Genomic DNA, 15,279 nt, shown 5'->3' on the forward strand with positions numbered 1-15,279 from the left:
CCTATTGTGTCGGCGGATAGGTGCAGAAAGCTCTATTTCCGTACCGATCAAAGTTAATGTCTAAGAGAGGGTCAACAGGCTCGAAACCCATCAACTTGAATTGCTGAAAGACATTGTACGCAAGTGAACGCTTCCTTCCGAGCAAGAACGTTGGATTTAAGTTTGGCAGCGTCGCTTAGTCAGCTCAAATTTCGAGGATCGCTGCAGGTCAATTCATGGACCGATTAAAATCAGTGTGAGTTGACTGGCGGTCATCGCAAGTGTCATGTATGGGGGCTTGGGCCTCAAGCTAGTGGGACAATTCGAGCAACATCATTGTACAATGCTTATGCTGGAAATCTAGGCGCAGGATGCCAAACGAACCCAGGCCTTGCCAAATCTGCCCTCCTACCAAACCGAGCTCGTGCGTGGAATGACCAAAGAAGTGCGAGACCTGGACAAAGATGTATCAGCTACGCTGGCTCCATATGCTGGCACCTTCAATCCTTCCCAAGACCCGCCGGTAGCTGCTTCGATCTTGGTCAATCATCTTTGCATGCGAAGAAACAAACGATGCATGCTAGCCTATCATCGTGTGAGAACGGACAAGCTAGAAGAGATGTGCTGGGCTGGGCGAGATATCTTGGAGGAAACTACCAGACCAGGAAGTGATGCCAGACAGGCCCTCGGGAGCACAGGCACAGACGCGAATTCAAACTCCTTAAGCCCCGAAGAAGAAGAGTATGTGAGACAATTCAGTGACATGCTTGCCGCATATAAGGGTGAATGGACCGATATCGATCTTACAGGAAGCTTGGAGCCTCCGAGGGATTTGTTTATCGACGTTCGAGTGTTGAAGGATGCAGGGGAAATACAGACAGAATATGGGTGAGTCACGTTCCTGGGTTCGAGTATTGGGTATTGGCACTGTCAGGGAGTCTCGCTGAGGTGTTTTACAGAGCAATAACTTTGACAAAGAATAGCCAATTCTATGTCAAGCAAGGTGACGTGGAACGTCTTATTGCTCAAGGCTACCTTCAAAAGCTAAGCTGAAGAGCTTGCAGAGATGTGCACGTAATGGATGTACCCTTGCACAACGACCTATATTGGAACCCGAGACCTAAACAGTCTTGGCAGCGATATCCGCATTCAATCAAGACCAATTGAGGGCCAGTAGAGGGTTTGGGAATAATTGTACGCTCGTCACATGAGTAATGGATTCATTTCTGTGACGAATGTGAGAAGGTTGTAGGTACCTTAAGGTAGACCTCCAGCAATGCCAAGTTTTAGTTCCTCCACGCTATGACATGCATAAGGTAAGAAATAGCACAACGCTCTTGCAGATGCGGGCGGCCTGTCAGGTGTCAGATGAAATAGCGGCGTGATTTATATCACAATTCTCCGTATACCTAAGGTCTGCTAGATTACTTCAAGAGCGATATCGCATCAATCTGGCATCCTACATCATGCTAAGAGAGAGCTATTGCTCCACCGGGTCTTTTCCCCGACCCCGCACCACCTGGTGCCACCACTGAGGCAAACTTCCCCCATTCAAGCCTCGCAAGCCCCTCAAGCGCCAAAGCTAGTAAATCGAGGGCACGTCACAAATGCCCTCAATCGCAACATATAATACCACGCACCCTCTACTTTTGTTCAATTCACGTCACATTATAATGATCCTCGCAGACTCTGACCTCTCGAATGTCTGATATTGGCGAAAAGTGCGATTGTGGAAGGGGAGATGTCAACCCCACTTCCACCCTGATCTTTCGTTCGGCAAAGAGGAGGGCCTTGTCACAGCAGGATTTTTGGGGCAGGTAGCTATCCTGAAATGCTACCTACGAGATCAAATGATGGCTCCAAGCTATCTAAGGTCTTGAGTCGCGAGCCAATGCATTCGCTTTCAGCCTCTGGGGATCAGAACACTCCACCTACAGACGGCCATGTCAATGGCAGGACTCGAGCGAGGACGGATGCATCTCCGTCTAGATGGTCTTTCTCAGCATCGACAAACCAGAAGACTCCCGCTAGATCCTACTTCCAGCGTTCTCTTCACGAACCATCTGGTTAGTAGAAATCCATCAAACAGCCGCGATAAATCTAACGTCCTATAAGCAGCGCTGGACATTCCACAAAACACGTCCCAGAGCGTACGACAAGACACCGCAGAGTTAGCTTCATGGGCGCTTTATGACCCTAATCGCAGAGACGCCACTCCCCCACAGTACCTGGGAACAGACTCAACACTTCAGCCTCCTGATACACAATTCGCGAAACACATCATAGAGTATGGAAGTAGCCACAGAGGCTCTAACAGCTCTTCAAGACCAAATGCAATTGAAGAGATATCCGAGCCGCCTTCGCAACATACCTCACGATCTTCGTCCAGATCGCAGGGAAGGTCTGCATTGACAGAAATGCTCCGCATGTCCACTCCTACAGAAGTATCATCGACACGGTCGGAAGATGAGGGATCCCACCATAAGGTCGACCATCGTATTGTGACAGTCGATGGTATCATGTCCCGACCAACCGAGCAGACCACGTTACTTCTCAAAAAAAATACATATAGATCCGATACTTCACCCATTTATGGCTCAGTACAGGACTTAGAAAGTCTCAAAGCTTCCCCAAAGTCGTGTTCTGCTCGTGGTAATGCGAGCATGGGTCAGTTCAGAGGGAGGCCATCTCAGTCTCTTAGACTTCTTGCCAACCCCTCTAAATGGGACCGCAGGGGCATCTGGGAAAAAGGCGTCCGCCAGCCGCTGAGCTTCGTACCGTCCATCGTTCTAGGTCTGCTTCTCAATGTGCTCGATGCCCTATCGTACGGTAAGCGTTCAAATCCAAAATAACTGTATCACATACTAATCCATTCAGGAATGATCCTCTTTCCATTGAGCCAATACCCTTTCACAGATCTTGGACCTGATGGTATTTCAATTTTCTACATCAGTTGCATAGTGTCACAGCTTGTTTACTCCTGTGGAGGTAGTATCTTCAAAGGTGGCATAGGGTCTGAAATGGTTGGTATGCCCAACGAATGACCATAGATAACCAGGCTGACTCACGTCCAGATTGAAATTGTTCCTTTCTTCCACAAAATGGCCTACACTATCCTTGCTCAGGTAGGAGAGGATAATCCTAAAGCTGTGCTTGCAACGACGATACTTTCCTATTCAATCAGCTCGCTTCTAACAGGTGCAGCATTTTTCGCTATGGGACAATGCAAGATTGGAGCTCTCATCGGGTTCTTTCCACGGCACATTTTAATTGGATGCATTGGGGGTGTCGGTTTGTTTCTCGTTCAGACAGGGCTCGAAGTATCTGGTCGACTTGAGGGAAGCTTCGAGTATAATCTGCCAACGATACGAGAGCTTCTCTTACCAGACAAAGTACCACTCTGGATGGTGCCCCTAACCTTGGCCATCGTTCTTCGGATAGCGAAGCGCTGGATTAAACATCCTCTTACAGACGCGACTTTTTTCATAGCAATTATTGCCGTCTTCTATTTCTTTGAATGGTTAATCCCTAACATTAGCATTGATGGACTTCGATCTAAAGGTTGGGTTTTCGAAGCGCCTAAAGCAGGTGTTCCGTTCTACCATTTCTACACTCTTTATGGTAAACTCATTCCGCAGTGCTTTCCAAACAATCGAAGGTGTGAGTTTTGACTGATTTGGAAGGCAGATTTTTACGCTGTAGATTGGGCGGCTCTTGGATCAACCGTGCCTGCCATGCTTGCTCTAACGTTCTTTGGGATCTTACATGTGCCTATCAACATACCAGCTTTGGGCTTGCACACCGGTGAAGATAACCTCAACATTGACAGGGAGCTTAGAGCGCATGGGATATCCAATGCGCTCTCCGGCTTATGTGGCAGCGTTCAGGTAAAGCGCCTGACAATTACGCGAACAAACAAAGACTGACGCTACCAGAATTACCTTGTATATACCAATACTGTGCTTTTCATGAGAAGCGGAGGTGACAGCCGAGTGGCAGGTATGATGCTAGCAGCTGCCACTTTCGGTATACTTGTCATAGGAACATCCATAATCGGTTACATACCAGTCATGGTTGTCGGAAGTCTTATTTTCTTTTTAGGATTTGACTTATTGAAAGAAGCATTGGTAGATACTTGGGGGAGAGTTCACCGTTTGGAATATTGTACGGTAAGTGAGCGTAGGCCCTTCTGCGTCTGGTCGATAATTAAAGGGTTGATAGATTGTCATAATCGTGATCACAATGGGGGTTTGGGACTTTGTTCTTGGCATAGTGGTAGGTATTCTGTTGGCCTGCGTAAGCTACGTGCTTCAAACCTCCCAGATATCAGCAATACGAGGTAAACTGTACGGTGGTGTTGCTAATTCTACGGTCCGGCGACATCCAATACAACAGAAATTCCTGCAAGATGCTGGCAGGCAAGTCCAGGTCATGAGACTGGGCGGATACCTCTTTTTCGGGACCATCGTAGGAGTCGAAAAGGAGATTCGTCAACTCCTCGAAGAACCATTTCAAAAACAACCAATTCAGTTCTTGGTACTTGATCTATTCAATGTAGATGGCGTCGATTTCTCTGCCGCTGAAGCCTTTACCCGTATCAATCGCATATTGAACGTTAAGCATGTCACATTGGTGATTTGTGGCATCTCATTAGCAGGCGAAATTGGGAAAAGCCTGCGCAACGTAGGCCTGTTTGACGAGGAGGACAATGTTCAATATTTTTACAGCCTCAACTCCGCGCTCGAATTTTGTGAGAATGGGCTGCTGAAGGCATTTTATCACCATCGCGAGCTCAAACGAGAGACCGAGTCAACCCCGACCTTTCTTGGTAAGCTTTCTAGACCAAACCATCGTATTGAGCTCACGAGATACCCAGAGATACCACGCACGGAGCGCACAGGCCCTACGGAGTCAGCTGCTCTGACGTTCAGTTCACCACGCCAGCGGCATCTTCACCAAGTCGCTACTACAACATTGAGCGAACAGGATCCCGCACCTCCGGCAAAATGGGAGCAGTATGATCAACCCTTCAAACTAATTCTTCAAACATTCACTACGGTCTCGGACGAGCCAGAGAGCTTTTGGGCACCAGCAGCAGCATTTTTCAGCCGGAGAGTCTTCGCAGCCGGAGACATTCTGTACAATGTCAACGAGTCAGCGCAAGGCTTCTACCTAATTGAGAGGGGCATTCTGAAGGCCCGTTATGATCTTCCCCAGGGTAATTACTCTGAATTGATCGTAGCTGGTACAACATGCGGGGAACTGCCATTCTTCTCCTCTACGGCAAGGACATCGACAACTCATGCAGAACAGGACGCTGTCATGTGGATGCTGACTCGGGAGCAGTGGAGTCGAATGCAGGAAGAGAAGCCGGCAATCGCGCAGGAATTACTCAAAATCAGTCTCAGGCTGACGAGCGAAAGAATGGATGCAATAACGAAGTGAGTATCCCCCTCCCTGCTTTTTGCAGAGAAAGGCAGCTCATTGATCCATAGATACATGCTTTTGACGAGCGGATAGGTATATTCTGACCTGATTGGACGATGGATAGACGAGCTTCTTTCTGTTATATGACAACAAGATGGCACGGTCCTTGAAGGACTTGATCTCTGATTTAGCGCAGGTGTTGGAGGCTCCAATCCGACGGAGGAAACGACAAGGGTCGATTAGATAGCAGGGCACTGCAATTAAGGCGCGTTTCGTTATCATCTGCACTAGCCCTCAAAAGTCGAAGCTCTGACCGCTCAAAGGCACATGCTTTGCATGCTGGTGCACTATGCAGGTCAAGAGAGGTCGAATACGATGATTTGGCAGAAGATGGAGCGCGTGACCGCTCTAGTTGTTCTTGTCGTTCTATCATTTGACTGACTCGCTCAGGCTAGCCGATGCATGTAGGTAGACATTGTGATGCATCTGCCGCATGAGCTCCATCCAGTAGTACGGGCACAAGCACTCCTGCCACTTCCGTCACTGAGATCTTTGTCGCGCGCATGGTATTCGATGGCGATATGTCGTACAATTGCATTGATTATTGACAGCTCCATTCCATTTCGACCTGCCACCATTTTCGTCTCGTTCGTTCGAGCTTGAAATGAAGGCTCCCTTAGCGCAAACCTTAAAAAACATCTCCACCCTCTGCGCCTGACAATTTCCTCCCTACATTTTCTTCACTTGTTTGATTTAGCAACAGCCGATCACACCTGCTACCTACCTCTCTATTCCTTCACGCAGCTTGTCCGCTTTGCTCCTGTACCTTCTTTGATCATCCTCATAGCTGCATTTGGCACCTGCTTTTCCGCCTTCTACTCTTGACCTACCCTGAAGGCTTTGTTGCTCTGTAAACATTGAACACGTCACACCACCTGCTGTCAACCACAACCCTCTCCATCATCTAGTCACAGTATACAATGTCTACCGAGACGCAGCTTCCGCTACAGGAGGCACCTGCTGCTACTATCAAATCTACTGACCCTACCTCTACTGCCACAGCTCCTCCAACTGCTGAGCAGACAACTGAGAAGCCCGCGCTCGGACCAGCCGAGGGTATCACATCCGACAAAGGGACCGCTGAAGCAGTTCCCAATGTCGTCAACCCCATCAAGGAAGAGAAGGTTGGCAAGGGGGAGGTCATGGTTGAGGCCAAGCCGATCAACGAGGGAATCCTAAACTACAAAGCTCCCGGCCTCAAGTATGATAGCTTTCTCTGGACCTACTTTTGAAGATGTCAGCTAAATTCTTAATCAAGGGGTCTCCTCTTTTCAAAGAAATACTTCTGGCTCAGCGATGCTCCACTTGAAAGCAAGAACCTGTCTGCGTACATAGGAAATGAAAAGCCAAAGGACGTTGGACGTGGTAATGCTGCTCACGCCACGCAGACTGGCAAAGGGCTATTATTCTTTGCCAAGCGCGCCGAGGATAAAGACCATCCACAGGGCATACTCAATCTCGTAAGCGATGAGCCAGCTTGATCCTTGGGCAAACCCGCTGACACGACCGATCTAGGCTGATCTGAGCGATCTCGCCAAAGGAAACTTTAATGATTTCTCAGCTCATTTCAACGGACAGAAACATAGTTTCCAGGCCCAGACGAAGGCCGAACGCGATAGCTGGATTGTAACTCTGGGGCCAATGGCTACCGAAGCTCAGACTGCCAGAGAAGGGATTGTCGGTAGCGAAGGCTATAAGACACAATTGGACACATATGGTGAATAAACTATTCGACATGCAGCACGTGTGAGCACTAATCGCTTTCCATAGGCAAACCTGGAGCTGCCCCAGCCACCACGAGCAAATCGCGCTCCCTTTCAAGGCCCAACAAAGCTAGCAAGTCTCGGGAGCGAGCGAAGGAGACAACAGCGTCAAAGGAAGCCAAGGAGGTCAAAGCTGAAATCGATGGTAAACAGGAAACGCCATTTACTACATCTGCAACTCCTGCACCTCAAACCGACGGAGCAGCCGAGCCGACGACCACCGCAACAACCAAAGAAGCCAAGAAAGACGCAACGGCCGAACATGCTGGTGAAGTCGCCGCTGGAGCAGCTACTGGAGGTGCTACCGCGGCCGCCGTAGCGAGGAAAGAGTCTTCCGAGGATGATAAGAAAGATAAGAAGAGTCGCTCACAATCCCGGGGCAACAAGCGAGGAAGTATTTTCGGTGGACTCCTTGGCAAGAAGGACGAGCCAAAGAAAGCCGAAAAGGAAGAGAAGAAGGAGAAGAAGGAAGAGAAAAAGGACGAGAAAAATATCATCGCAGCAGTGAAGAAGGACGAAAAGAAAGAGGAGAAGCGAGAAGAGAAGGAGGAGAAAAAGGCTGAGAAAGACGCCGAAAAAACTGAAAAGAAAGTCGAAAAGGAGGAGAAGAAGGCAGAGAAAGATGCCGAAAAGGCAGAAAAGAAGGTTGAAAAGGAAGTTGAAAAGGCAGAGAAGCACGACGAAAAGGCCGCTAAAGCTGACGAAGCTGCAGCAGTTGCTGCTGCTGGAGCGGCAGCTGCAACTGGTGTCGCTGGTAAGTCAATGAGGGGTTCATTTCTTACACTGAAACTAAACTTATCGCTAGCTTCTAAAAAACCAGAACATGAGAAGAAGGATGCCCTCGAGCCTGTTCCAGTCACAGGTACGGAGGGTACGAAGTCTGCAGATACGACACCCGTTTCCACTACAAAGGAGAAGCCAAACAAGAGGAGTTCGGTCTTCGGTGGCTTGTTCGGCAAGAAGGACACGACTTCTCCTGTAGAGAAGAAAGAAGAGACAACACCAGTCGCCGCTGAGCCCCCGCAACTCGAAAATCCAGTGACTTCTCCCACATATGAAACGCCAGGCGGCGTAACCATTACCAAGAAGGAGCCAGAGACCGCCGTTGAGTCTCCTGCCGCTACATCCGCCACCACGCCTACAGATAAGAGACGAACATCGTTCTTCAGCGGCCTTGGTACGAAGAAGGAGAAGAAACCCGACACCCTTGTTGATGAGGAAAAGAAGAAGAAACCCGAGACTACGTCAGGTGATGAGCTCACCGACGGCGAGAAGAAAAAGAAAGAAGGTGGTATTGGTGGACTCCTTCGAAAAGCAAGTCGCGCTCAGCCCAAGAAAGACTCAAAAGCTTCGAAGACTGGTGCGGCTGCCGTGCCTCTTCCCAAGGGTACCTCTGCTGCCGAGAAGGCTATCAAAGAGGGCGAAAAGGAAATTGAAGAGGGCGAGAAGAAGATTGAAGAAGGCGAGAAAAAGATCGAGGAGGGCGAAAAAGCTATCAAATCAGCGACTACAGGTGGCGAGCCTTCCACAGCAGAGGGCGTTGCAGCTCTAACGAAGCCCGCGGAGCCCACCCCGGTGGAGACCAAGGCCTAATCGAAAGCCTCTCAATTGGACTACTTGGATGTTTGAAACAGTGGCAGCGAAAAACAGCAACATCACTCTACATGCAACAGCCAGCATTCAGCAATGTTGCTTAGACCCCACAGGCACCAAGCCTCTGGTGTTTCGATCAGTAACGTCCTCATGGTGTTTCAGGGTGTCTGACCGTTGGGGATGGAAAGACCTAGATTGAGTTGTGTTTGGTTTTCTTCTTTTTTTGGTCTTCTTATCGCGTTGATACCCTCGCTCAATACCCTCAGCATTGATTGTCTTGATACCCCGCGACCACCCCGTCTCTTATTGGAGAGGGGTGGATCGCTCAGCCATTAGGGCACGAGAGCGGCCTACCCGCGCACATAATACTTAATGACAAGCTGTATTTCCTACAACTGCCTTCCAGGTATTTTCCACGTATTTTCCAGCTTTTCTGCATGCTCCTCATAGGCGTTTGATCCATAACATTTTCAGCAGATACTGAGTGGGCGCGGAACTCCGAGCGCGCCTGGACGGCAAGGGCGAAATGAGCAGACGCGGACATCAGCACTAAAGACTAGGGCCGCATAAGCCTCTTTGACCGAGTCTCTTGCGGTGAGAAAAGGACCTTGTGGACTCGGAGGCTTAGAAATCCAGGAATGACTCACGATGGAAATGCTCCCCACTGCCCGCACGATTGGCCAGTTAGCGGTGGAGAAGTTGACGATATCTCGATCTTGGGGTATAAAGTTCGGTGGGGAAGTTCAATTCGGTGAAGAATGATGAGGGTTCACATGAACGGTATATTCACTGCTCCCTCCAGACTAAGGACTGGAGTCCTGCCGTGGAAGGAGCGAAGAGGCAGACGTCCCTCAGGTCTCGTAGCATAGAGGTTCTTCTGCCTGTCTGTCAGAGGGAAAGGGCATCCTGTACTCTTTGGTCTCTGCCTCAGGGATATGAGACGCTCTGCCTTGGCTCCCTAAGCGGACACCTCCTGGCGTCCTGAGGCAATTATTCGCTGCGCACAGTGCGCAGGGCGCAGGTCAATAGCTTCTTGCTTATTGGCGGCAATCCAGTTCTATAGTCAATGCAGGCCAATGGATATTGCCTTCGCTTAGACGGCTTGGCTGAGTATCGTTACTTTTGGTAGCAGGGGAGGTTTAACCCTTGGCGCCAACTACCGTCCATTGCGGACATTGTGACTCATATCAGCCCTACCGCCCACACAACTCTCCCCCACTCATAAGTCGTCTCGCTGCCTGATCTTTCTTCCTTTCTTTCCTAACCCATCCATCACCTTCTATCATTATTCCACACACAACCACACACAACAAGCAGAAGCAAAAACCAAAGACTATCATCCTGGACACCATCTGATATGGCTGCCTAGGGTATCTACCCACCACCACAGTCTCTCTCTATCCACAAGATAGAACTGTACCCAGACCAAATACAAAACCCCGCTCAATCCACAACTTCAACCTCAGATCTTCCTCACCAGGAACTTCTGAGCTCAGTCTTTGCTTCGCGCAAGTGCCCGAGTTCTTGCTGTCTCACAGCAACCATTCCCCCAAGCGACTCCACGTCGTTCATCACGGATCTCTCAAAACAATGGCTTTCTCAACCCCAATCACCAAGGCTTCCCACGCCAACCCAGAATACAACTTCGCTACAACCCCACCAAGGCGCGGACTTTGTGCTATTCTCCTCGACTCCGGCACAAGACAACATCCACCGGGCTCGCAGGCACTCCAACAACGTGCTGCAGCCGGCGACGTCGCATACTCTCCCTAGTCAGAGTTCGCGAGCGGCTTCCTATAGCCCCGGACAATTGAATCAGCAAAATCGTCTATCGTCGCAACAGCTTTCTGTCTCGCCTCTCCGGAATCCACGTGTGAGTGGTCTCATCGGATCCCCTGCATTGTCCCCATTGCAAGCACATAGCAACATTGCCGGTCAACATTCTCACTACGCTGCCTCCGCCCCAAATTTGTCGACGAACGTTGGCCAGATCAGCTCACCTCGTACTCGTCCACCTGTTCCCCTGTTCTCGCAAAGCACTAGCAGCGTGCCAATCATGGCGGACCCAACATACGGGCACAATGAAGGTAGCTCACCAAGATCAGTACATGGGTCTGAAGATGTCCCGCTAACGATGTTCCCATCAGACATGCAAATCATGGAGAACGACCTGATGAACTTGACCACGGCGCCGGGTGGTCAGTCAACATTCTTCGAGGAGCCCGCTGGGTTCAATCTTGACGACTCATTCGAATTATTGACTAGCTATCCGGCATCTGCACAGTCCACTTCTCAAACAGTATCTCCCAAGGATGTCATGATTGATAGCATGTCTGCGCCTCCTTCCACCACCATGACCAACTTGACAACTCCTGACACTTCCACCTACGACTCGCCGTATATTCATCACAGCACCGAGGCTTCACCGTTCTACAAAGACGAAGAGCTTGATGGATCAGATAGCTGGCATCCCTTGTTCGAACCTATGGAAGAGCAACCTCAAGGAGCTCCAATGGCACATTCCTTATCGAACAATTCTTCTTCGAGCGCAGTCCCTCACTACACAACTAGTCCCGCTTCTGTCACTGCTTCTCCTGCTCCATCGATGTCGAGAACATTCTCTTCGCCTGGCCAAAAGGCCTCCAACTCTGGACGGCAGCATAGCTTCACATCTGGGGTGCGGAAAAGGGAGAAGCCTCTGCCAGTCATAACTGTCAAAGATCCTAACGACACGATTGCCGTCAAGCGAGCACGTAACACAATGGCGGCAAGGAAATCCAGACAGAAACGGCTTGAGCAGAAGGAGAACTTAGTAGAAGAAAACGAATCATTACGACAACAGCTCGAGCGGGTGGAAGAGGAGCGTGACTATTACAAGAATCGAATGCAGAGCAATGGAAAATTTCAGTAAATTATTAACGACAATCGTTTCACGCATTAAATATCAACCGACGCTAGGTGGAGGGGTCTATCGCGATGGAAGAGAAGTTTATTATGACCATGTGATTGGGGTTGAGCCAACAACAAAAGAGATCAAGCGGGAGGATGTCCCCCTGGGAAAGGGACGAGGAATCCCACGCTTGGTCGAGGAATCTCATTTCGGTTTGTTCAAGGAATTACGGGAAGGAAACATGCCGATTGACTTGCTTTGACGCAAGATGCACCTTACGATTGTTTTTTGCAGTATCACGGCCGGTTCTGATGTCTTCCTTCATTCTCGGGCTGTGCTTGAGATGATTGGGATTGTACTCGTGGCTCGTGCTTTTTCTTACTTGTATGCGACGGACATGTTCAGCTATATTTAGTCTACGAACACCAAAATGCAATCTTTTCATCCGTCTGGTTGCCCAAGCTTGCTTCACGTATCTGAATTTGTAACTGCAGTGGTCTCATGTCAAGTCGTTCCTTTTTAGTCCTCGGATCTCAAGTAACTATAGTCTTTCGCATAGGCTCAAGAAAACACTAGCCATCGACTTCGGAAAGGCACCAATGATTTGAACAACCATATTGAATAGCTTCAGCTCACCGTTCCTTGCCTTCATTCAGATGCACATCCCTTCATTCCTGCCTCCTGAGCAAGAAACCGCTTGACTGATATGGTTTAGACCAAAATGCCAGTGTCACTTCATCGCGGTATGTGAGTTTGGATTGAGATTCATATGTGGGAACGCTTGTAGAAATTTTACACTCAGACGGTATTAGTTCTTTGCCCGAAGCTAACCACTTGCCTGCCTCAAATCTACCCAGGCCTATTACCTGTCGGATGAGGTGACAATCGCTGCATATATGCCGTATTGCTATATTTACTTGTTGAAAATGGTTTGGTGATTTTCATGTTATGAATATTGCTCCTCTGAGCTTCGTCTCAATTCATTTTGCCCTAGACCTTCAAAGTCATGAATGAAGTCGTCACGGCCAGATCTGCAAGGATTGATTATAGCTCTCACACCGATCTGGAATCCTCAACTCCTCCGGCTATCCCAATGCTTCGGCCCGCTTCTCGCAGCAAAGAGCACGCACAAAAGTCTTATCAGCCTTTCGACGACCGGAGACGCGTGCGAATCATAGTCGTAGGTGCTGGTCCTTCAGGACTATTGTTCGCATACAAGGTTCAACAATCATTCAGCGACTTGTCCTTGACAATATACGAGAAAAGCCCAGAAGTATCTGGCACATGGTACGCGAATAGCTATCCTGGCTGTACTTCTGATATTCCATCTCATAATTACACTTTCTCGTTCGAGCCAAAGCATGATTGGCCTGCTCCCTACGCAAAAGCCACTGATATCAGAACATATTTTCAGGGGTTTTGTGGAAAATATTCCCTCAGTCAGTATATCAAGTTAGAGCACGTCGTTCTTGGAGCCCGATGGCTGGACGACAAGCATCATTGGAGAATTGACGTAAAGAATCTGCGATCAGAAATCGTCTCTAGCCAGACTTGCGATATCTTCATTAATGCGGGTGGTTATCTGTCTCATCCGAGCTTTCCCAATGTACTAGATCTCGATGTCTACAGGGGAAAGCTGATGCATAGTGCGGCTTGGGATCAGTCTTATGAATTGACAGGGAAGAAAGTGGCACTGATAGGGAACGGGTAAGATCATAACTCAGCGAGTGAATTCTAAAGATCGGACTCGATCTTTCGGCTAAAGTGACCAGTGCTTCTGGAGTTCAGATCCTTCCTGCCATCCAACCATACGTCAAAAACGTCACTTTCTTCATGAGATCACCAACCTGGATACTACCGCCTGTCTCGGACATTCAGCACCTGTACTCAAGCGAAGAACTCGCAAGTCTGAGAGATCCAGAGACGTACAATGCTCTCCGTGATCACAACGAGGCCATCATCAATGACTACTTTGATCATTATTTCCGCGGATCTCCTCAACAACACGCAGCGCTCTCCCACTACAACCAAAGACTCCGCACTTTCCTCCCACCGCACCTACCAAGAGCCCACCTATTCCCCGACTCGGGCTCTTCCTGCCGTCGCCTTACAGCCGGAGCAGGCTACCTCCAATCCCTCTCCGCTCAAAACGTAATCACCAACTTCGGCAGTGTCACCTCTCTCACTCACGACGGCTGTATCGATTCGTCAGGCACCCCGCACGCAGATCTCGACGCCATCATTTGCGCCACGGGCTTCGATACCACTTCGATCCCGCAAATCCCAATTATTGGCTTAGATGGGATGAACATGCAGGCTTCGTGGCGTCCTCGGCCGCGCTCATATCTTGGTGTTGCTGCTGACAAGTTCCCTAACCTTTTCACGTTGTTGGGACCGTACTCGCCGACTGTGAATGGGACGGTGCTCCCGGCGTTAGAGGCACAGGTTGACTATATCCTCTTGCTGGTCGAGAAGTGGAGCATGGAGAGCGATATCAGGTATCTGATGCCGAAACGGGAGGTTGTGGATGATTTTCTCGCTCATCACGGAAGGTACTTTGGTGAGAAGCCGTGGCTAAGGAGATTTGATCCTGAAGAAGATGGTTTCAAAGGACCGTGGATATGGCCAGGTACTACGTTGCAATATATCCAGACGCTGAAGGAGAGCAGTCTGCGTGGTTGGGATTCCGCATATGATTTTGTCAGATCTACTTGATTCCAGCCCACGTGGACCCAATAAAGGCACTCATCAAACGAGCTGCTGCTCGCCGAGGACGGGAAAGTCTCCTAAAGATGCATCAAACTGCCCACCACCCTCATCGATCAGATCCTCAAGTGTTGTTGGAGTCACATGCCGCCGCCGCTCCTCCCTGAGCTTCACAATCCGGAACGGACACTCCCCCAACCCCTTCCTTGCGTCCTCATCCAACCGCCATCCGAGCCTCACTTGATACCTTTCCCTCCCGCCTTTTGGACGAATCTGCTTCAAAGGCAGCAGTACACCAACCATGAGCTCCGAAGCCTCCCCGGCGCCTTTGACCTCCACACCGAAGAATTTCTGGAGAAGTGTCATTTCGAGATCGGTGAGGCTGGGGAGATTAGCGATGGCTTTGCAGATGGATTTCCATTTCGGCATGGAGATGTCGTTCACGGTGTTATTAGTGATTTGCGGGAAGCGGTGAAATTCGATTTCGACATGCAGCTTGCTCATGCGAGAAGCGTCTTTGATTGACGGGAGGAGCCAGGGTTGGTAGGTGGTGAAATGGGAGTGCGAGAAGAGGAAGGGCCGGGCTTCGTCGTAGCTTGGAGGTCTCAGCTGAGACGGTCTTTGGAAGGGGTAGAGCTTTGGGAGTCATGTGCTAGCAGCTGACCAGGAGTTTTCACTTACATTCTCCGACAAGTCAAAGATAGTGGAAGGATTCTACCTCTTTGGCTACCTTTCTGATCCAAGAGGGTCTCGTCCGATGAGACTTGCAAATGGCGGTGACCATCCCATGGTTGTGCTCTTGAACATGCAAAGAAGGGAAGACTGTTGCTAGTTTCTTCTACGTGAATCATGAAAGTGCTG

General features: G+C 49.5%; 5 protein-coding genes across 5 annotated transcripts; 4 read left to right on the top strand and 1 right to left on the bottom strand.

Annotated features, from left to right (window-relative positions):
• Positions 1–265: 265 nt before the first annotated feature.
• On the top strand, positions 266–1,032 carry PSF1 (DNA replication protein psf1; the record flags this gene model as incomplete). The annotated part of the gene is made up of 3 exons (XM_044810649.1): positions 266–292; positions 344–867; positions 939–1,032. 3 exons carry the CDS (start codon positions 266–268, stop codon positions 1,030–1,032), a joined length of 645 nt encoding a protein of 214 aa, XP_044672623.1.
• An 838-nt stretch (positions 1,033–1,870) lies between these two features.
• On the top strand, positions 1,871–5,424 carry KY384_002124 (uncharacterized protein; the record flags this gene model as incomplete). Its single annotated transcript, XM_044810650.1, has 6 exons — positions 1,871–2,045; positions 2,095–2,808; positions 2,857–3,002; positions 3,054–3,600; positions 3,667–3,866; positions 4,201–5,424. 6 exons carry the CDS (start codon positions 1,871–1,873, stop codon positions 5,422–5,424), a joined length of 3,006 nt encoding a protein of 1,001 aa, XP_044672624.1.
• A 962-nt stretch (positions 5,425–6,386) lies between these two features.
• On the top strand, positions 6,387–8,822 carry KY384_002125 (uncharacterized protein; the record flags this gene model as incomplete). The annotated part of the gene is made up of 5 exons (XM_044810651.1): positions 6,387–6,667; positions 6,725–6,926; positions 6,982–7,183; positions 7,237–7,983; positions 8,035–8,822. The coding sequence occupies 5 exons, from the start codon at positions 6,387–6,389 to the stop codon at positions 8,820–8,822; spliced, it is 2,220 nt and encodes a 739-aa protein (XP_044672625.1).
• Positions 8,823–10,878: 2,056 nt separating this feature from the next.
• Positions 10,879–14,427, top strand: KY384_002126 (uncharacterized protein; the record flags this gene model as incomplete). Its single annotated transcript, XM_044810652.1, has 4 exons — positions 10,879–11,686; positions 12,428–12,459; positions 12,707–13,419; positions 13,485–14,427. The coding sequence occupies 4 exons, from the start codon at positions 10,879–10,881 to the stop codon at positions 14,425–14,427; spliced, it is 2,496 nt and encodes an 831-aa protein (XP_044672626.1).
• Positions 14,428–14,460: 33 nt separating this feature from the next.
• On the bottom strand, positions 14,461–14,922 carry KY384_002127 (uncharacterized protein; the record flags this gene model as incomplete). The annotated part of the gene is made up of 1 exon (XM_044810653.1): positions 14,461–14,922. One exon carries the CDS (start codon positions 14,920–14,922, stop codon positions 14,461–14,463), a length of 462 nt encoding a protein of 153 aa, XP_044672627.1.
• Between the last annotated feature and the right edge of the window lie 357 nt (positions 14,923–15,279).

The sequence above is a fragment of the Bacidia gigantensis genome (genome assembly GCF_019456465.1).
Source record: "Bacidia gigantensis strain McMullin 20006 chromosome Unknown contig_134, whole genome shotgun sequence".
In the NCBI taxonomy this organism is placed as follows: Eukaryota; Fungi; Ascomycota; class Lecanoromycetes; order Lecanorales; family Ramalinaceae; genus Bacidia; species Bacidia gigantensis.